Source organism: Podarcis liolepis (assembly GCF_965112155.1).
Source record: "Podarcis liolepis genome assembly, chromosome: 4".
In the NCBI taxonomy this organism is placed as follows: Eukaryota; Metazoa; Chordata; class Lepidosauria; order Squamata; family Lacertidae; genus Podarcis; species Podarcis liolepis.
This window is the reverse complement of record NC_139558.1, coordinates 43,222,912-43,245,338: the sequence shown is the minus strand read 5'-3', so window position 1 is coordinate 43,245,338 and position 22,427 is coordinate 43,222,912. Positions and strand designations below refer to the sequence as shown.

Sequence of the window (22,427 nt, the reverse complement as noted above, 5' to 3'; positions counted from 1 at the left end):
TAAAATCCTGGTGCTCCCTCCCCCCGTGACATATAATTCTTATTATTCAAAAAGTGAACTCCTATTCATGTGGAGGAAGCCTAAAAGGTCATTACTTTTGTCTAACTCATTCTCGAATTACCCCTCTTAACAATCAGATTGCCCCCCTGTAGGGCATGTTCGGAACCACAGATCTAGAAGTATGCAGTGAGAAAGTGAATCTACATTTTACTCAGCCTGCAGCAGAAACTCATTGGGGATTAGGGAGAAATTTAAAGGGTTGAAATTCACATTTCTCTGAATTTTGCAATGCAGTTCTCCAGCAAAGTTCTCTCCAAAAAAAATGCATATACCAGGATAAAATGTGATATAAACGCACATTATTGAAAACAACATACAAAATGCATTATATTAGGGGAAACTGCTTTGGGAAAATTTGCATAGTAGGAAAAATTACAAACAAAAAGGTGTATATTAAAATGCCAGAGATTTCATGAAGACTAAAAAAAAAAAAATGCAAATTGAAGATTGGGAAAAATGCAAAACTGAGAGAAACAACAACCTTTTAACCTTCCCAGGCTTTAAAAAAAAATGTTTGAGTGTTCCTTATGTATATGACACTGCTGATATACTGCCCTGCTGGATTTATTCAAGTCTTGTATTGTGTTATTTTGGTTATGTTTTGGATTTTTTATATATAATCTTTATGTTTTACAGTTTTAATTTGCTGTTGTTGACCACTTAGATAACTTCAATTACCGAATGGCATAGTAGAAGATAAATGGAAATAAATAAAACAGTTACCGCAGAAGGTTTAAATCTCTAAACAGGAAGTTAACAGGATTAAACAAGTAATTAATTAATTAATATGGTGGCAAAGGGGAAGAAACCCTCAATGTAGAAATTGTTCTCCATTTAGATGCTCAAGTAAGCAATGCTCACGGATTTAGCTTCTGTGGTGTTTTCCAGGTAGTCTTCTCGCGCTGACAGGGACAGAGATGCTTGGTCTAGCTATTAAAAATATGTAAAGAATACAACAGTGTCAGTTCCCATTAAGTACACTTCCATAATACTATTCAATCTCCAATTTATACTTTCATTAAGAAAAAGGAAGACACACAAGCAAACTTTTAAAAAATGATTTACTAATATTAAGCAAAAATGAACACATATTTAAAAAGAAAATAATAATTCAGGCATCCAATTAAGTTTACATTTAAATATTATATTCTGCTTTCTTGGGGACATTGGCTTCTGTATGACATTGGGGAGTTTAGGAATTCTGCAATAAACATTTCCCCCAAGATATAAATGTCCCCTGGCATATCTAATCTGGGAATTCATTTGATCCTTCAGTAACTAATTAGGATACAAGCATGTTCTTCTTGTAAATCAGATTGCTGTAAATCAAATTAGAGATGAGCTTAGAATGCCCTAAGGAATACAGTTACATATATTCCCCTGACTTTTAGTCATTTGCATATATACATACTAATGGCCAGGTTCTGTGGAGATGTTGTTGAACATGGTGGCAAAAGGCTGATAACTCCTATCAACAAAATTAGCTGGAGGGCGTGTAATTATGAGTTTGATGCAGGTTTTAAAGGTATTATAGAATTACTTTCTCACATGTCTGGTGAAAGAAGGCATTCTTTTTGCCATGTTTGAAGATTTCATAATTAAAATATAATGAGTCCAGAAACTAGGGACTCAGCTACATTGGCAAAGAAAAAGCACTTTATATGCGTTCTTTATGCATTCTAACACTGTGACACCAGATGGCACTGTGGAGTTCCAACACTGTGGAGTTCCAACCTAATTTCTCACACATTTAAAACAGTTAAGTGTTAACTGTTAACAGTTAACTGAAACACTTCTTTGATGTGTCTAGATCCATCCTAAGACCTTCTTTCTTCACAGAGGCACATGCCTGCACCTGTGTTGATGGCCACAGATTGGGCTTCCAGCTGCCGCTTCCAAGTGTGCCATGAACTCCCACTCCCTGTGACACAAATTAGTCAACTATAAATCAGGACATGGGTCACCCTTATAAGCACATGCTTTTGTGGGTCCAGATGCAGTGAAGCCCAGGACAGCAGCATGGAATTAAACAGGCCACAACTTTATGGATAACAGATGCTGGCATAGCCATTGCTGGTTGATGACTGACCTGATTGACTAAGATTAAGGGTTGCCTTGGGATGTGCATCAATTGTGGGCAACTGCCTTGAACACCATTCAGGAGCGCTATGGCCCATCAACTCCCAAACTGGGTGACCAGACAAGAGCATCATCTTCCAGGCTCTCTTCAAGGGATACCCTGATGCTGCAGTTGTTGTGGGGGGAGCTCTCACCACTCACTTAGACTAGGGCGCCATCCCAATGCCTAATCCATCGTAAAATTGTGACAGCACTATCCTTTCGGGAAGTAGACAGGGCGTAGCAGAATATCCAAATGCACACGACCATAGTGTGACCTTATAACCCTTGATAGCTACACCCATGTCCAGTTATTTGAAACATTTTATACTGTGATGACAATAAAGGTACTTGATTAATTGATTGATTGTGACATTTGCTATGAGGCAGGCAAAAGCCCTCCAGGTGGTCCAATTGGCCTGAAGGGGAAATCCCTCCCTGGCCCAGAAAATGGTGACTGAAGCAAGGCACACAGAAGCTAGTCCGCCTGCGCCTGGCCAGCTCCCAAATATCAACTAAAGGAGAGGGAGGGTGGGAATCCAGAGGAGAACTGAGGCCCTCTGGTCTGCTCCCCAAGCCACACCCCTGGAATCCCCCATGACTGCCCCGCTGCCTGCAGGAAAGTCCATAGCAGCGGACTCCCTCATGCCACAGGAGGGAGTCCCATCTGCCATGGCTGCATCCAGCCACAAACACAGCTCCCCCAGATTCAAGTAAGCAATCCTTTCTGGCACCCACAGGGTCCTGATGTGACAAACCCTCCCCACTCTCTTATGCTAAAATAGAAAGTAGCCTTCTATTATAGCTCATTGAAAGTTTTTGTTTCAAGTCTATCTGCATGAGTTGGGCAGTTTGGAGGGGGGAGTTTACAAATACGACACACACATGCACGCCAAAATCACACCACCCCATGGCACAGTTAGACTTCAAAGAAGTCTTATATTAGCCTCAGTACAAGGCTCATTTGAGGCCTAATTACATTGGAGGAGGAGCAATTTTCAGGGATCGCTCTCACTAAAAACACTTCTTGTCATAATTAAGCTTCAAAGAAATCTGCTGTGTCAATCCTAGTTATAGGGCGCTGGATTTTTTTTTAGATGTTACCAGGGGTGATCTTGCACTTCCAGGAAGATTTCTCTATCTCACTCACACACCCCTATAACACTTATGTGAAACGAAAACACACACTCTCTCTTTTTTTAAGTCTCATTGCTGATGAGTGGAGTGTGTGGGGGTAACTGCCATGGATGCGCTTGTGCATGGTTGCAGTGTGTATGCATATGTGTCCCCACAACAGTTTCTCCAATTTGTAAATGTGCCCATTTGCAAAAGTTGGCAATTCCTGAACATAATGGCTAAAATGTGGAGCACTGGATATTTTTAGTAAGCTGGTGAAAACTCGCATCTACCTCCATCAACCCCCTCTACCATACCTTTATGATGTGCTCATTAGAGTTCTTATCATCAGAAGCCACATACATTCGGATGAAAACAGAACTGCTATATTGGCCACGAAGAGTAGCCAGGGTCTGTAGCATGCTGAACTTCCTTTCTGACCACAATCCATCAGGCCCAATGTTTGATTCCAGGACAGGCCAGCGGAACGGAGAATGTTTCAGCATACTCAAAAGAGGCTTTGCATCAGCTTTCTCTATCTTATCTGGAGGGGGGGAAAGCAAGCCATCAGAAGACAACTTCCAGGTAATACCATTTTAAGAGTGCTCATTAGAAATACTGTTATATGCGGAGAGCAACAGGATGTGTATACATAAATTTATTTAAGTAGTAATAATGTTAGATAACTATCAGATTTCACCATATGGGTATGCATTCAGAAGAAATGTCCCATTAAACATATATGATAGTTAAAATCCCAGGGAATACTGTGCAATCAATCTCAGGCATGTTTACTGAGAAGTAAGCCTCACTTATTCCTATGTAAGTGTAGCTTAAGTACAGGACTGCATTCTAAAAGTACAAATTATTTAGCACTGACTTAATGGGAAAAGAGCAATAACTGGCACTAGTCATAAAATGCTGTTTTTGCAACATTTTGCATGCTTTGATATGCATAAAACAAGAGATTCATTTCAGAGCCGCTCATTGCTTGATATTTATAGAACGATGTAAAATAAAAAGTGTTTGCCAGTTTGTGTACATTCAGACTCTAACCTGTAACCCTGTAAATGAAAGTTACTTACTCTCATTCATACATGAAGAATAAAGAATCTTAGCCTTCTGTACAGCTTCACTGTCTCGCCTTTTGCTAAGAGGTTTCTCAAGGAGAGCTGTGAAGTCAAATGAGGAGAAAACATTAGTTTCAAGTTTAACCATCCTAGAGTTTTACCAACATCAAACAAGAGGTCAGAACATCACATCACTAGACAATGAACCTGAATTCTTCAGAATTTAATGTTGGTAGTCTAGGAAGACTGACGTTCTTGAATCTAGAGGCTCAGGAAATGGTAGGCCCATACACAGTGCTTCATTGTTAAGATGAAAAGTTTGGGGGTTCCAAAGAACAGAGAACCTCTGTTTTGAAAGCTTCTTCCCTTCACTCTAGAGGAGGGGAGCAGGCTTTGAAGCTTTAGTAACAGGCGAAAGACACATAGTAAATGGCTCTCTCTTCCTTAATACCTAATTCAAGTAGGACCTGCAGCAAAATCTTGCAGTGTGGAGTGGTACTGTTCAGGAAGCCAACAAACTGTGCCCATTTCCAGGACACTCCATTCAACTCCCCCATTTTCTATTCCGCCCCCCTTTCCAATAATCAGTCAGCATCCTATTGCCACTGAGCACTGTTCGTCCTCATTGGGCTTTACTTGGGTTTCCCCTAAGAATCTTATTTATTTGTTGTATTTCTTCAAACCTTGGCGTTTCCCCAAGCTCCTTGTTTGGAAATGGATTAGAGTACGTAACTCTTTTATTTTCAAGGTTACAGGTTGGGATCTGAACATACAGAAACTGACATATGCTTTTTCTTCTTATATAGCCATGAACACAACATGCCATTAAAATGACACAGGCAGTTTGTGTTATGGTCAGATGAACATACAAGATGCCGAGTAATGTGTGAAGTGCATGCTGCATTGGTGTCAAGCAATGAAGCACTATGGGGGAGGGGGAAACTATTATATGAGCACAAAACCGAGTATCCCTACTTTCATCTGTGAACTGTCTGAGGGTGCAGAGCCAAGCTCAGACAGTGAACAGGTTCCAGGGTTAAACCATGTTTCAAATAAATCTCAGCCTACAAGAAGACCAAAGCTTTGCTATAAATCATTAAAACAAACCAATATCTGAGAGAAACATTCATGGAACAGAGGTCCCTTCCAGATGACCTGTTTATTGAGCATTCATTCTCATTTGTTTATGATGAGGTAATATGATGAGGTAATATGATGTTGTGCCAAGCAATTGTTATTCCCCCAATTCCAGTCACTCTCCTTTAAAAAACCAAAACCCCTCCCAAAATCGCTTTTCTTTTTTCTTGGAGGTAGGTTTATTGTTCAAGAACTCCACCTCCATTTTAATTGTGCAGCCTTAATATGCCCGTATTGATTCTCACGAACAAAATGGAAGCCGTTCATAAGTGCCCTAAGTTGTCCTGCATGGAGCAAAGTCAATCCCGTTTGCAATACAAACGTAAATTCTGCCTTGAACAAGAACGTTAGTTTGCATTACACATTAATTGTGTAAATATTCTCTTAGATAGAGGTTCATAAGGGATAGAGCCATGCACATGACAACACTAAGAATGTGCACACCACTAACAAAACAAAAGGAGGCAGAAAGTGGTCATATTTATATATAATTAGCACAGATAGGGAAAGAACTAAATGCATTTTTTCCTTCCAAGACATAGAATGCCAAAGGAAGCATATCAGATTTCATGTAATTAACCATAATATATGGTCTCTCTGTGGACATGCAAGGCTTGGATTTGGCAAAGCTATATTTGTGCTTGAGGAACAAGAGATTTCCCCACTCCCGGAACTGCCTCAAATACCGTAACAGAGGCAAAGGCTAACTTGCAATGAATCGGATCATTCTTTTACCTGGTGCAATGCTGATTTGGAGTGTTCTTTCTACTCTGTGTACACATTACTGGCTTAAAACAGTGAGGGGTTTTTTCCTCAATGTGTTTCAAGTTGCATTTGCCCATCGGACAGGCAAGGTGGGAGAATGGGCACTGACGTCTTCAGCTGATGGAATTGCCTGGTTAGTTTCACTGCCCCATTGCTGCCCCAGAGATGGGGTAGGAAAAGGAAAGGAAAATCCCACACACCTGGGATTCAATGCTACTTGGAAAAGGATACTGGGTTCAAGTTCAATTAAAGCTGGCTTGGGGGAAAACCAAATCAAAACAGAGTATTTCACCAGAAACAGCAGGATTGCTCTAGACCCTTAGGTATTGTCATAGGTACACAGATTAAAAAGAGAAGTGAGAGCACACTACAGCCAGAGTAAGAAGTAATGTGTACACAGCCTACCTGGCTGTATCTGTTCCTTCCAAAGCTCACAAGCTATTTTATGTATCTGTCTTTACAGTGGTGCCTCGCAAGACGAAATTAATCCGTTCCGCGAGTATCTTTGTCTAGCGGTTTTTTCGTCTTGCGAAGCAACCCTATTAGCGGCTTAGCGGATTAGCGCTATTAGCGGTTTAGCGGCTATTAAAGGCTTAGTGGCTTAGCTGCTAAAAGGCTATTAAAGGCTTAGCGGTTTAGAAAAAGGGGGGGGGAGCAAAAAAAAAATCTCAAGACTCGCAAGACATTTTCGTCTTGCGAAGCAAGCCCATAGGGAAATTCGTCCTGCGAAGCGCATTGAAAAACAGAAAACCCTTTCGTCTAGCGGGTTTTCCGTCTTGCGAGGCATTCGTCTTGCGGGGCACCACTGTATTATAGAATACTATAGCCGGCCTGCTTCCTAGGCTTCTGCAAAGAGTTTCAGTTTTGAATTCTTAAAAGGGAACGGGGAAAGGCTAGGCTGCACTCCCTACAGGGTTTACACAGGACAGTGATCTTTGTGTAGGAAGGAGTGGAAAGACTTAGAAATAAAGAAAACACAAAAGCCTATAGCACAGGGGTTTTACTGCCGTTGTGACAGCAAAATGGGAGAATTATATGCACCACCCTTAAAGGAAAGGTGGAGTATAAATGCAACAGATTTGTAAATCATCATTACCTTTCCATTTTGCCTGTTCTATGACCCTGCAATCAGCCCCAAGACACATCTTCCCATAGATAAACCCAGTGGATACTTAGACAATCAGTAATGTCAGGTTTGCCTGTAATACTAAGCCAAACTACGGCTTAGCATGAACGAGCAACTATGCTGGCGCACAGTAAGAAAATGGTGGCCACTTATCCCCAACTCCTGCTGCTGTCATCCTATTGTGCATTTAGCCACCACTTGGCTTAGTGTTGGGTGCAAACATGGGCTCATGGTTTGTCTCTCCCAAACAAACCTGGAGTGCTAAGCCAACAACAAGCCTTGTTTGGAGTGAGCCAAACTGTGAGCCCAGGTTCACGCATAACACTCAACCAAAGCTGATATAGGACTGAGGGAAGCATCCATGTTTTTCTTACTATGTATTGGTACACTTGCACATTCACACCAAACCGTAGATAGATTGGCTCAGCATTAAATGTGAACCAGGTCAGTAACATGCAGCTACCAGGTTCCTTGGACATCTTGCGCCTGATGTCGTAGACACAATTACCTAGGAGGAAATCCCATTAAACTTAGTAGGGCTTACTTCTGAGCAGGGATGGTTCCAGGTTTGGGGAGGCCCTTGGGCAAATCCCCCCTTCCCAAAGTACTGCTGCCTGATTCACTTGCCCTTTCCCTCTGGGCCCCAGTCCATGCAGCCACCCCGAGAGAGAAAGGTACCACTGTTTCTTCCAACTCATTGCTTGCATGCTTGGAGAGAGAAGGTGAACCAAGGCCAAGGATCAGCAGCCTCCAGGTAGTGACAGTGGGACCCCTGTAGGGATATGGCTCTTCAAAGGTGCTCTGATTCCAGATGTGCTCCTAATAAAACATGCATAAGTCTACACTGCAAAACATCTGTTAGATCATCTCTACTGGAGCAGCTCTCACAATGGATCCTTTTTTGTGGGGCTGGGGGGGGGTTGCCTGGATTTTATAGAAATAAATATGGAATGTTGACTATTGAACTGTATAAAGGTAGGTTCGTATTTATTTTGGAAATATCTGATATCAAAACTATTTTTATTTACATAGTTGTATACATAATGATAGAAGACAATATTTAAATTTGGTAATTTAGCATTATTATATAGTACTGCTTGTATATAGCTCTATCATTCATTATATTTATAAATACCGTCTTGGCCCAAATATAAGCCGCACCTTTAAAATCCAAGGGGAAAGAAGAAAAAGATGATGCCTGAATATAAGCCACTCCCTTAAAATTCCTCAGGCACTCACACCCGTTCCATTTTACTGTATGTCTGTTTCATCAGTGATATCGTAAAAGCCAATTTTTGTAAGGCCGTGAATTTAAACCACACTAACTTTTCACGGTCGGAATTTGGAAAAAAAGGGAGGCCAATATGGGTGTGTGTGGGTGTGGGTGTGTGAAATAGCCCAAAACAATGAAAATAAACTCACCTCGCTTAAGATTATAAATTCAATGACAATAGTGGGGAAGGAATAAAAACTGAAGGAGATGAGCTCAAGTAAAATACAAAGAAAATGGTAAATGTCAATTGTATTGCTAGTTTTCTTGAGTCACCACCATAAAGCATATCATATACGCTCCCCAGAGCATATCAAAATGGTCCTCCAGGAGGTTCCCTGGCCTTCTCTTGACCTAATTATCTATAACACACTCCAGTGAATAGCAGCCAGGCTGACTTGGAAGAGGATTTACATCCAGCTTGAAATATAAAATGGAAACAGCAGGTGCCAAAGCCAGTTGTTAAGTGTGCTTCAAGGCGGTGGAATGCCATAACTTGCCTCATTAAGCAAGTGTCATCTGTGCACTCCAAAGCAGGTTCAAGGTGTTCGCGCTCTTTCTTAAGCCTTCCAAACTCTGCAAATTGCTTTAGTGCATATAACTCAGTTACTTGTGCCAGGAACGTTAAAAGAGGCAAAGAGCCTTATGTAGCCGGTGCCTTTATTTTGACCTAGCTCAGCAGAAAGAACCACATCAAATCATGCTCAGCCTCTGACACTCTCTGGCAATTGCACAAAATAGCAAGACAAAGAAACTGTGAGACTAAGGTTCCATTAGAGTGCAAAACAGAGACCCTGCATAAATCAATGCTGACACGAGTACAGATCGAACTACAAGGAAAGCACATCACAAGATGAGCATAGGCAAGAATTACGGTCTGAGAGTCAGTGCAGCATTGTGGGTAGTGTTAGGCTAGGAGTGGGGAGACCCATATTCAGATTCCTGGTGAGACATGAAGTTCATTCATAGTCTAACCTACCCAGTGGCGTAGCGTGGGTTGTCAGCACCCGGGGCAAGGCAAGTAATTTGCGCCCCCTAACCCATGGAGCGCGGCCCCCCAGATGTTGCGCCCGGTGTGGCCAGCCCAGCCTGCACCCCCCACGCTACGCCACTGTAGCACAGAACACCATCCCTAATCCTGCAACTGCAAAAAGTTCTGCAACACAGCACAACAGACCGTGCAAAAGGATCGTTGTTGATGCTTTTATTAAAAAAATGTAAACAACAGCCATCTTTATTTACACTATGAGCTAACTGTCTGAGATGGGTAAAACCAATCCCAAAGGGCCCTTACAAACAGTAGATTATGCTACATTTTCCTTGTTTAAATCCACAATGTTTTGGTTTTTTTAAATGCACTCTACCTCCCCACCCTTATACCCTTTCCACCCAAGACGTACACCTGATGCCTTTGTCACACATTACATGCACCCAACCCCTTCCCTGCAGTCAGCTAGATTTCCCTCGCAATAAACGTGGTACCGGAGAAGGGAAACCTGAAAAGAGGAAGCGGCTGCTTTCCTGCATTCTGCCTCAGGGTCGTACTGCCCACCCTGCTCTGTTTCGTTGCTGTGTTTGCTCAAACGGAACAAAGAGCAGGGAAAGCCCCTCCCCTCCAGGGAGAGAGAGAGAGAGAGAGAGAGGCGCCCTCCACGAGTTGTTGAGCTTGGGCAACGGCTGCGCGGCCGACGGCGAGGCACTAAGGCGCCGGCTCCCCAGGCTGCAGTGCTTGGCCAGGCGCTGCGCTTGCATGCCTGGCCGCGCCCAGCTCGCCTCAGCGCAGCGGAAAACAGAAGCAGTGGCGGAGACAACGACCCCCCACCCCAACCAAGCCTCGATTGCTTGTCCCTTCCCTCTGGACTCGCGCCCCCCCCCCAGGTGTTGCGCCCGGTGCGGCTGGCACCCCTGGCACCCCCCACGCTACGCCACTGAACCTACCTCACTGGGTTGCTGTGAGGATATAAAGGGGAAATCTTGTGTACAGTTCCCTGACCTTAATGTAAGAAAAGCCTACAATATGCCTTTAAACATTTTACAGGGAACACCACTCTCTTCTTGACAACTTATTTGGTGACCACCACCACCCATATCTTAAATGCAACTCTATTCAGTACAAGGCATTTTTAACAATTTGCCCACATAACATTTTAGTCTGCTCTAAATTGCTTTTTCTTCTGCATTTGGAACCCTACAGGGACCATTAATACAGTGTTTGGGTAAAAGATTAAGCACCTTGTCCTATACTCAAGATCACCCTCTCCAAAAAAGCCATTTCTGAAATAAAAGGGGCATCAGCACTTACAGTTACACAAGCTTTTGGTAAGCCTCATTAGACCCTGAGTGTATAAAGGATTGAGGCCTAAAAGGGTCATCAGTTTACCCACCCTGAGGGGAACCATCAGTCATATCCTGTTCAAACAAAATACAACCTACACTGAAAACTAAGACGTCCTATAGTGGGTTCTTTTTTCCTGTTTAAAAAAGAAATCTATTTTAAAGCTAACTATATACTTGTGGTTCAGCGTTACCTTTAATCTTACTTGCTATTTCTAGATCCTGCCACTTTCCCAGCCTACAGGCCGGCACAATTTCACTCTGGTGTTCATATCACTCAGTTTCTCCCACAAATTAAGAATCTACTTTACACATGCTGTCTGTAGCATTGAGTGCTCCTGTTCAGGATACTCCGTTCCATTCTCCCATCCATCCAGTTTTACGTTTTGCCTCAAACAGTCAGCAATTTGAAGTCACTGAGCATGTTCAGCTTTTTGTTGGGCTGTTTGGGGGTTCTCCCTGCCACTTAGGGTCCCCCCCACAGATCTTTGGTACTTCTACAAAACTTGGAAGTTCCCCAAATGCCATACCTCATCTGTTTTCACTGCAGGACTAGCACTAAGCTAGAGGCAAGCATCTGGGGTGGAGAGTTGAGTTCACAGATATGAGCTCCTCACCTGATTTAGAACTCTTTGCTGCAAGACAAGGCTTCTAGACACATGGAGAGCCTATGGGAGTAGAAATGACCCCCCGTTTCAACTCATGGAGGGCATGTGGTTGATATTTTGCTCTTTGTACCCTGGATTCTATGCCTTTGGCTACGTTAAACATTTTACAAGGAATGCCACTTGAATGTCAGTGTAATGCTACTTATACAAGCCCTTTTTGCAAAATAACATTTTGTTTCATAAATGCATATCAGAAAATGGTTGTTTTTGTGCATCTGCTGAAACACAACATTCAAGCTAATTCATGGTTTAAATGTTTGCAGTAAACATTTTGTATTTGACAGCTTGAAACCCTCATGCTTCAACTGAGGAGCAATGATACAGGCAACAGGCAAGAAAAGAGATGACTTCTTTCCATGTGGAAAGAAGAACAAGGCATACTTCTCGTCTTAAAAATTCACAGCAGGAAGCAGAGTAAGCCCCACTGAAGTCTGTCAGGCTTACTTCTGAGTAGACACGGTTGGGAATGTAGCATTTAGTAACAATTTGTATGCACATAATACAAAGTCAATAAACAACACTTCACTTCAGAAAAATGAAAAGCCATGTGATCCCTTTCAAGACAGGAGCAATTATAGTTAAGTAACTATGTAAACAACATACATTGCCAAACAATTTACATATCTATTTACATATCATGTGTGTATTAAAAATAAAACATTTTGTTATAGAGAGCTGAGGTGAAAAAGCATTTATAGCAAGAGCAGAGGCGGTTTTAGGGTAGCGTGTCTGGTTTGGCTGCACTGGGTACCAGCACCACAGGGGGCACCATAACAATAATGTTGACCAGAGCACAAGAGGTGGAGGAGCAAATTTTAGTGTTGCACAGGGCACCGCTGAAATTCGAGAGCCCAAAGTCCAGCACTGGCAAGAACCCAGGCCATGACAGGTGTCTTCTCATAGCTGAGTAAGATTGTCTTCCATGAACACGGTCTTAACAGTGAGTCCGTAAGTGACTGTGGAGACCAATTCTGGATCCACATGTCCTTCCACAGTGGAAACATAGGTGTCTGGGCAGGAGTTTATCACGGTGAGGGTTTGTCAAACATGCCTTCCTCTTAGTTCATTTCTTCTTCTCGCCCTGAGTTCGTGCTTCTTCAAAGTCAATGGCACCTTTGGTAAAGGCTGTTCTCCAATTGGAGCACTTGCAGACCAGTGTTTCCCAGTTAACAGTGCTTATGTTACATTTTTTCAGATTTGTCTTGAGAGCGTCTTTAAATCTCTTTTGTTGCCCACCTGTATTTTGCTTTCCATTCTTGAGGTGGGAATAGAGTAGTTGCCATGGAAAAGCAAAGATCACCAGTGTCAAAGCAATGATTCTTCAACATCAACTTTGTTGGACTGGTCATGTTGTTTGGATGGCAGATGATAAGTGTAGAATGGGAGACAGAAGAAGATACAACTGATAGATATGTTGGAGGAATCCATTCAACATGAACTATGAGAGACCAGCAACTTTTTCTCAAAAATATGGTGGATATTAAATCAGTCTTTTTCATCTACAATATTTGTTTATTCACTTATTTGTCCTTCACTTCTCTCCATTAGAAGCCTAATGAGACAGAGAGCTGCTGCACCCCACAGACTAGGCCTATATATGGAAAAAAGTGGTAAGGTGGCCCTTCCACATTTCAGACATAACAACTTTGTTTCTGAACACCCTCAAATGGAAGAAAAAAGATACTTAAAAGTGATAAAAAGATATCAGGAATAGATGTTGTAGGTTTTTTTCAGATAAATAGATGTTCTGATGTTCAGTCCTGGTCTGAACAATCATTCCAACCTTATTTTCCCAGTTTGTTAACAGACAGCAATACAGAGTTCCCTGGTTCTGATGTAGCAGGGAACTCTGGCTTCATCCAAACCAGGAACTTGGAATGAGAGTGGGGAGAAGAAGGGCAAGATTAGAAGTGTCCGGCTCAAGCACTCATTTCCAGCTTCATAAACTTCAAATCCAGACCAGTATCTTCTAAATGCTCTCCAGCCCATACTGAAAATTTATCATTCCAAGACAAACAGGTTTCTTTATGTTTCAATCCTGTGAGCTGCTATTCTAGTTGAATGTGGATACAGACTTTTACCACATGCCCACAGCTGCAAGGATTTAAGCCCAGGTGTAAAGGCACCATCCATCATCATACACAAGTCTGGAAGACAAGTCAGTGCCACTCTTATGACCACACCGTTTCCCAGAATCTACCCTGCGCAGCTCAGCTGTGTAAGAAATCTCCTTGGTTTAAGAGAGGGCTGCTCAAAGTGAAGATGCACAAAGGCCAGTAATGGCCACTCACTCGCATGGGACGTTGAGAACTACTTTGATGGCTCAGTTCAAATCCTGGACACACCTTGCCAGGTGGGGAGAGAGAAAGGTTGCCTATACCGCCAGGGTAATCACCATAGCTGAGTGATACAGCAAATCCTTTTCATTCAGAAGATCCCAGATTCAGATCTAGTTAGGGGCTGAAAAGACCCCTGTCTGAAACCCCAGAGAGCACCTGCCAATCTGTGTAGGCAATACTAAGCTAGAGAGACCAATAATCTGACTTGGTACAAGGCTCTTGTTCTTTTCAACACTGCTTGGCAGAGAGGCAGTTTTCATTTCTAAAGAGCCACAAAGTCATGGCTGTGGTTTTTATCCCCTGGAAATCATGACCTGACAAAGACAAAAACCTTAAGTATAGTGTCGCAACTTGACGCCACTGCATTCCAGGGAGGAGATTATAGTTCAAGTGTCAGATTTCTACTTCACTGAAAGTTCCAAGAACTGGCACACCAGACACAGAAGATGGACATTTGGAGTATTTAAGAACATCCAAAATACTAAGTATATTCTGTCCCAGCTGAAAATAAAAATACAACAGCCGTAAGCCTCTAAAATTAGGCTCAGCCTTTTTATTCTAATCATAGGCCACTTTGCCAGAGCTCTATGCAACAAAGATGAGTAATCTCAGACAACGGGACCCCAGATCTACCAAGCCCAAACCCAGCACTCCACTGAATAGAAGCCTTGTGCTCCAATTTATTTATGTAGACATTTATACTTTTTATCCAAAACAATCTTTTGACACTTGGTTCCCTATTATGAATGCATCTAGCACTTGCAGCAATCAATCAATGAGTTCTAATGTGCAATTAATGAGGATTTAATTAATATGTACTTCCAGGGAGATTTCATGAACATTTAACCATAAATCAATTGAAACTGGTATGATAATCCAAGAAAACAACCACCAGTTCACGGGAATTAAACTGAATAAAGAATGATGATACCTCTAGAGTTTATGAAACGATACACAGGACCGAGAAAGTGAATAGAGAAAAGTTTTTCTCCCTCATGACACTAGAACTCGTGGACATCCACGGTAGCTGAATGCTGGAAGATTTAGCATGGATAAAATAGTATACTTGTTCACACAACACACTTTCACACTATGGAACTTGCTCATCCAAGGAGCCCATAATGGCCACCAACTTAAATGGCTTTAAAAGAGGAATAGACAAATTCATGGAGGAGAGGGGTGTCAATGGCTACTAACCAAGATGGCTATGTCTACCTCCACAGTTGGAGGCAGCAATGCTTCCAAAAACCAGTTGCTGGAAACCAAGAGAAGGGAGATTCCTCTTGTGCTCACGTTCTGTTCCTTGGTTTCTCACAGGCATCTGGTTGGCCCCTGCGAGAACAGGATGTTGGACTAGATGGGCCATTCAGCAGACCATTCTTATTTTCTTACGTATATTCTTTCCTTTCCACATAAGAAGCCATTTTGATGTGCAATATTTTCAAAATATGGAAGCTTACATGAAATGTAGGCAAAAAGGTGCCAAATTTCTAGACTATAGCCCATTTTAAAAGAGCACATCACCCACCTCCTCAGAGCCACACACTCTTTCCTGTCCCACACATATTTCCACTTGAATTTACAGAGGCATTTCCCTCAAACGCCTCTTCTCCGGCTCAATGGCTCTCTGCAACCTCAATCCAAAAGTATTGCCACGGCAAAAAGGTCCCTCCTCAGCCTCAAACAACATAACATTACAGAAATTCCTTCTAAATCTAAAATTGCCCATAACCAACAACACTGAGTGTTCATCCCTGTTACAGATGGATTCATCTCTGTTCTGAAATAGTGCATGGTGCTGATAGGAGCCTCCCTCCTGTGCCATGTAGCAGCTTACGGAGGGCGATTTTTGTAAGGGTCAAAACCCCAAAACTCTTTCCTGCCTTCTGTGGTATTGATCCTGAATGGCCCCCGGGGTGAACAGTTTTAAGAACAATCACAGTAACAAATTCAACATAGCATGTCATTTGGCCCTAAAATCCTTAGGCCCTGGACTTGCCAGAAACCCACCCCCGCCTCCAAATTGCAAATTAAAAAACATGAAAACTGCAAAGAAGGTCAGGCATGTGTCCTGCAGGGCGGGAGCAAAAGAGCAGGCACTCATTCAGAAGTCGCTTTATAGTTAATTTAAACAGTCCAATGGTATACATGTCTACCCAGAAGTAAGTTTCTTTGTGTTTAATGGAGCTTACTCCCAGGTAATGGGAAGTACAACTGCAGCCTAGGCTTTGGTTTAGAGTTGGTATGGAGAAAGCAGGGCTTTAACAGCTGTGTGACTGGCAGGAATTAAACACACTAAGCCTTTTCTAGTATGTGAATACAATTTTAAGAAAAGCTTGACCTCTTCACAATCCATCTGTCAGATACTTAGTTACGTGTGTGGTCACCAATTTATTTTTGGGCCCTCCACTCCACCTGCAAAGAGGATACAAATTTGCATGTGGCACAAAACATAAGAAAGTGTTATGTAAATCTGTGTCCTCTTTTGCAAGTGGGTCAGAAGGTAGAATCCACATACAGTGTACAGAACCCAGAAAATCCTGTTGGCCCCCCCTGACTCAGAGAGGCAAATGAATCATTCTGAAGGAAATGGAAGCTGCATCACAAGGCCGGTATAAACCTTCCATAAATATTTTGTAACAACATGCAACCACAGAGCTAAATAAAACTGTCTGATCCAGCAGCATGAACTCTCTTCACACAAAGATGGTGGCCTCTCCCGCCCAAAAGAAGTCTGTGGGGAAAAAGAACTTGTGGCTTATATCATGTGCAGCCATAAAAACCTCTCTCAGGAACCAAAATGATCTCCTTTACTCATCCCCCGTTTCCCACATAGCCATTACAAAGACAGCTCATTTGTCTAACCTACAGAATTATCTGCGTTTCCTACCATACAGTTTTTATTTTTTTAAAAAAACATTTTTTTAAAAAAATAGAAGGCTCAACTATGAACTGATTTCACTGGCTGAGTGGGATTTTTGTCTCAACAGATACCATAATGTCAGTTGTGCAATCTCTTGGCAGTTGGGTAAACTGGAATCAACCAATTATTGTGCAGATGGCTGCATCTTTTATCCATGCCGTTATGGGGTAAGAAAGGGTGTCTAAAGTACGTATCACCCACTCATGTATGGGGGAGGTGCAGTTTTTGCTACATTAGCGATGACACAGACTGAACACCAGAAATAGAAGGAGAATTAGGCCACGGATCAATACAGGGTTAAAGGACTCCCATCGTTAGCAGTTTACTGGAAAGCCTTGAAAATACTTACGTTCAAAAGTATTCCCACCATTCCAAATGATCTCCCATGCAATGCTGAGATTTAGGAATGTGAGCGATTATTTATTGCTTCCTGCAGAGCCATATGGGAACAGTTGTGTATTTTTTCATTTTTTTATTTTGCTCCAGAGAGGAAATTAAGTGTTTGCTATCTGGTCAAAGTGCAGTCAATTGTTTGGTTACCTAAGTTTGTTTACATGATTCACAAAGAAATACCACCTTCATTTAAATACCAGGCTAATATGTGCAGTACTCCCAAATGCCACAGAAAGGGCAGAGCCCAATTCAAGGACGTTAGCCAGGAAATGTAATAAGGAGGAACATGTTTACTATTTCACTTGCTCGCTCTCAAAAAAAGAAATACTTTAATGCCAAACATCATGTAGTTTGGTATACACACACACACACACACACACACACACACACACACACATTCTCTTTCTCCCAAACCTGGCAAGGTCCAGATAAATGTGGCTCTCTGGTCTCTTTACATTCAACAGTAGTGAGCAGTGTGCAGTGTGCAGTGATTGGTATAGTAATATGTTCCAAATATGTTTTTATTGCTTTATTTCTTGTTGTTTACCACCCTGGGTTCCTTTGGAAAGGCAGGGTAGAAATTTAATAAAAATAAACAAACAGAAATAATACTTCTGAAAACCCATCAAAAATGATTGCTGTTCACTAATCCAGGAATTGCGTACATATAGTGTGTTTATGAAAAAGTACACTATGAGTCATTGTGTGTAATACCATGTGCCTTCAGCTCATGGAAAAGCTTTTGATCTGGCAGACACCTCCATCAATGGAAGAGGGTGGTGATCTTTCCCACTCTCCCTGAAGCCCCCGGGCATTGCAAATCCACTAAGGTCACTCTGCTAATGTGCTGCACAATGGTGCCATCTCTACTGCATTGCAACCCTGAGCAAGGCACTGGGGAAAGAGGTTAGGGAGTGAAGCAGAGGATCAACTCTGCCTTCATTTTTTTTAAAAAAATACTTTATTTAAGATCATCTCTGCCTTCATGCAGAGGTACTTTCCAAGATCAGGGATGAGGAGGGATGCAGTGTTCTGGTGACCAAAACGTTTGTCTTGGCAACCAAGGCCAGTCAACATCTGTAGACCCTGTGAGGAAGGCTGAGGAAGACCTGAGTAGAACCTAAATGGAGACTAAAACCTTAGATTTTTCAAGGCATCCCCTCAATTTCTTCCCCCAAAGAAAGTAGGGATAAAACAAAGATGGTGTTTTGCTAGGGACAGATACCAGAACATTGCAACTAGTAATAGTTTAAGCATATGGTGGGGTTGGGGTTTTTTGCACTAAGACCAGTAACTAACAATTGTACATTTGCTGCACTGGTCTGTTAGCAATATTTGGCACAGCCATTTCTCTCCACACCAGCAAAGACCTGCATGCAATGCCATTAGGATTGCTTAACCTTTTAAAAAGCAAAGAGCAAAACTCCATAAAATATTCCCTAATATATACATTCTGACACAAAGCTCAGATTTATAGAATCCTGTTTGCCAGAGAGTGTTGGTTTCCTCTGCTACACAATTCAAACAAACAAGAGTCAAAATATTGTCTTGCTCTTTGTCTTTAGTGATGTAAGAGGTCGAACTGACATGTCCATTTACCATTCCAAGGGTGTTACCAGATTCCACTACTCCCTCGGACACTTCTTTCCCACCATCAGATTCCAAAAATACATTTCAGACGAAGAGACTGCGTAAACATTGTTTTAGGATTGACTCAATTGTCTTATGCCTCGTTCCGAATCTGCTTTTAACAGCATTTGAGGACCTTGTTATTGTTTATAAATTGTTGCGGGTAATTTTTATTTTCCTTGCTCTTATTTGAATCATTTTTAGGTCATTGTTTGGTGATATTCTTTATTCTTAAATTAAACCTTCCCTAATTCTGAAGTAAGGGGGGGGGGAGGAAATACAGTGGTGCCTCGCAAGACGAAATTAATTCATTCCGCAAGTTTTTTCTTCTTGCGAGTTTTTCGTCCTGCAAAGCACGGTTTCCCATAGGAATGCATTGAAAATCAATCAATGCGTTCCTATGGAGACCGCCCGGGGACAGAGGGGAAGCGCCTTCCCCTCTGTCCCCGGACCTGTTTTAAAGCAAGGGAAGGGCCTTGTTTTAAAGCAAGGGAAGGGGCAGCGGGGAGAATCGCTTCTCCCCGTTGCCGCCCCTTGGTTCAAAAGGGGTCCGGGGAGAGAGGGGAAGAAAGTAGTACTGTTTTGGGGGGGACAGGGAGGCAGGCGGGGGGACGAGACCAGGTGCACAGACCAGGTGCGCAGCCTGGGAGTCATTTTGGACTCACAGCTGTCCATGAAGGCACAGGTCAATTCTTTGTCCAGGCAGCTGTCTACCAGCTTCATCTGGTACGCCGGCTGAGACCCTACCTGCCTGCAGACTGTCTCGCCAGAGTGGTGCATGCTCAATTTATCTCCCACTTAGACTACTGCAATGAGCTCTACTTGGGGCTACCTTTGAAGGTGACTCGGAAACTACAATCAATCCAGAATGTGGCAACTAGACTGGTGACTGGGAGTAGCTGCCAGGACCATATAACACCGGTCCTAAAGGATCTTCACTAGCTCCCAGTACGTTTCAGAGCACAATTCAAAGTGTTGGTGCTGACCTTTAAAGCCCTAAATGGTCTTGGCCCAGTATACATGAAGGAGTGTCTTCACGCCCATCGCTCAGGACTGAGGTCCTCCTCTGAGGGTCTTCTGCTGGTTCTCTCACTGTGGAACACCCTCCCTTCAGTTGCCAAGGAGATAAAAAACTACCCAACTTTTAGAAGACATCCAAATTCAGCCCTGTATCGAGAAGTTTTCAATGCTTGATGTTCTACTATTTGCTGTCAGCAGCCCAGAGTGGCTGGGGAAACCCAGCCAGATGGGTGGGGTATAAATAATATATTTCCTATACAAATAAATTTGTAGATAAAGCCACAAAACAATTAAAACACACACATATAAAACATCATCATTAAAACAGATAAAATCAGTGAAGCTTTTAAAACATGAAAATTCATCAGCATGTTAAGTGTGAATTTCTCCTAAAATACGCATATTAATGCAATTTTGCCTAATATACACATTTTTACAAAGCCATTTCCCCTAATAGCACACATTTTTGTTATTTTCACTAATTTTTACACACATTGTAGTCTATGCATTTTTGTGTACATTTTTGTGTACATTACCTAGCTGTAAACAGCCTCGGTCCAGTATATCTGAAGGAGCATCTCCACCCCCATCGTTTTACCCGGACACTGAGGTCCAGCACCGAGGGCCTTCTGACGGTTCCCTCACTGCGAGAAGCCAAGTTACAGGAAACCAGGCAGAGGGCCTTCTCGGTAGTGGCGCCCTCCCTGTGGAACGCCCTCCCACCAGATGTCAAAGAGAACAACAACTACCAGACTTTTAGAAGACATCTGAAGGCAGCCCTGTTTAGGGAAGCTTTTAATGTTTGATGTATTACAGTATTTTAATATTTTTTTTGGAAGCCGCCCAGAGTGGCTGGGGAAGCCCAGCCAGATGGGTGGGGTATAAATTATATTATTATTATTATTATTATTATTATTATTATTATTATTATTATTATTATTATTACTGTAGAACTGTCTTGCAAAATAAGTACAAATGAGGACAGCTGTTGTTTCATTTTGTGTATAGTTTTGGAAATTGCAAAATAGGTAGATTCATCTTGATATGCAAAGGGCATCAAATTTCTCCCTCATCCTGAGAATAGTTTCTTATCCTTCATCCAGCGCATATAAAATATCAAAAATATCATTGCATTCAGATGGGCTTACAAAGTAAATATGCATAGGATTGGAGCCTCATGAAAAAAATAGGGTTAGGCTGGGTAAAAAGTTTCATAAACATCTGACTGCAGCTGCAGAACAATTACATGTGGAAAAACCATGGCAGTCCTTGTTTCTCATATTGCTACACTTAACTTTTTATGGCTGTGATTCTAAAAGAATTATAAACAACTTTTAAAATGGCTTTTAATGTCACCGTTTAAAAGATGGGCGGTTTTCTTTCATGCGAGAAAGATTTCACAATAAAGCAACTAATGGAAATGCAGGCCAGCAGCTGAACCATTTGCAGGACTGTGATATAAAGGGTTCCAAGAGGGCAGAAACATCCCAATTATTTTTACTATTGGAATGCTCCTCTTGTTGCATTCCTACAGGGGCAGGTTCATAAGTTACCGAGAGGCAAGGGGGCACAATCCTTGCACTTTTTATTCCTCTAATTCCACTGTAATCTGTGAAGTGAGACTTGAGCTCCTGGTCTGGGACTCATGGGAAAAGGGTGATGCACGTGTCATTTTCCTTCCCTCAGCTTATTGGCAATACATGAACTGATCTGGAGACTAAAGCTAAAGTAGAAACTTCTTCCACATATCTCCAATTCTCCAAGCTCATATGCATGCCTGAAGGTGTGCTTGGGTTGTGGGGTTTTTTTTGGTAAGACAATATCAAGAAATCCAGATGGGGCCTTCCCTATCTCAACTGGAAAAGAGTTCCACATGTGGGGAGGCAATGCTAAGGAGGCCCTATCCCAGGGGTGGAGTTCAGGCTTTAAAATTTCAGTGACATCCTGGGCAATGCTAAAATTCAGCATGTCCCACCCTCGCACCCCCACTGCCCCTTGTCTTCCGTTGTTTGTTGTAACGTCCCCTGAAGCACCCTCTCGGCTCGGCACCCAGTGCAGATGAACCAATTGTCTGCCCATCTCTCATGCCCACCAGCCTAATGACTCTCACAGGTGGATACACAGTGAACCTCTGAAGCTGACCCCAACCACACAAGAGAATTGAAGTGGGCACAGTGCAACTACTAGAATCATTACGGACTCACACCACAGGGCCAAGCTAGAAATCAGGGGACAGTAAGCAAGTGTGTTGGGGGGGGGGTGTTCAGCCGGAACTCCGTTCCGACACCTCTCAGGTGGGTGCCATTGCCATTATAAGAGAACAAGGGGAGTGTTCATGATGAGTCACTGCCTTGCCTTGCTGGGACCCATTACTTTATGCAAATTTCTCCCAGCCCATCTCAGATCCAGCCTCAGTATAAGGTTGGGAGGTAACTTAAAGCAGGAAAGCGTTTCACTCC

General features: G+C 42.4%; 1 protein-coding gene and 1 long non-coding RNA gene across 2 annotated transcripts in view; one reads left to right on the top strand and one right to left on the bottom strand.

Moving 5' to 3' along the window:
* Positions 1 to 22,427, bottom strand: part of PHEX (phosphate regulating endopeptidase X-linked) — a 102,107-nt gene that overhangs the window by 60,792 nt on the left and 18,888 nt on the right. Inside the window, exons 7-9 of the mRNA XM_083501865.1 lie at positions 4,380 to 4,466; positions 3,612 to 3,838; positions 922 to 990 (exon numbers count right to left, since the gene is read on the bottom strand). Coding sequence (XP_083357991.1) covers positions 922 to 990; positions 3,612 to 3,838; positions 4,380 to 4,466 — 383 coding nt within the window. The remainder of the gene's footprint in view (positions 1 to 921; positions 991 to 3,611; positions 3,839 to 4,379; positions 4,467 to 22,427) is intronic.
* Positions 1 to 22,427, top strand: part of LOC310706401 — a 303,174-nt gene that overhangs the window by 271,296 nt on the left and 9,451 nt on the right. The window lies entirely within an intron of this gene.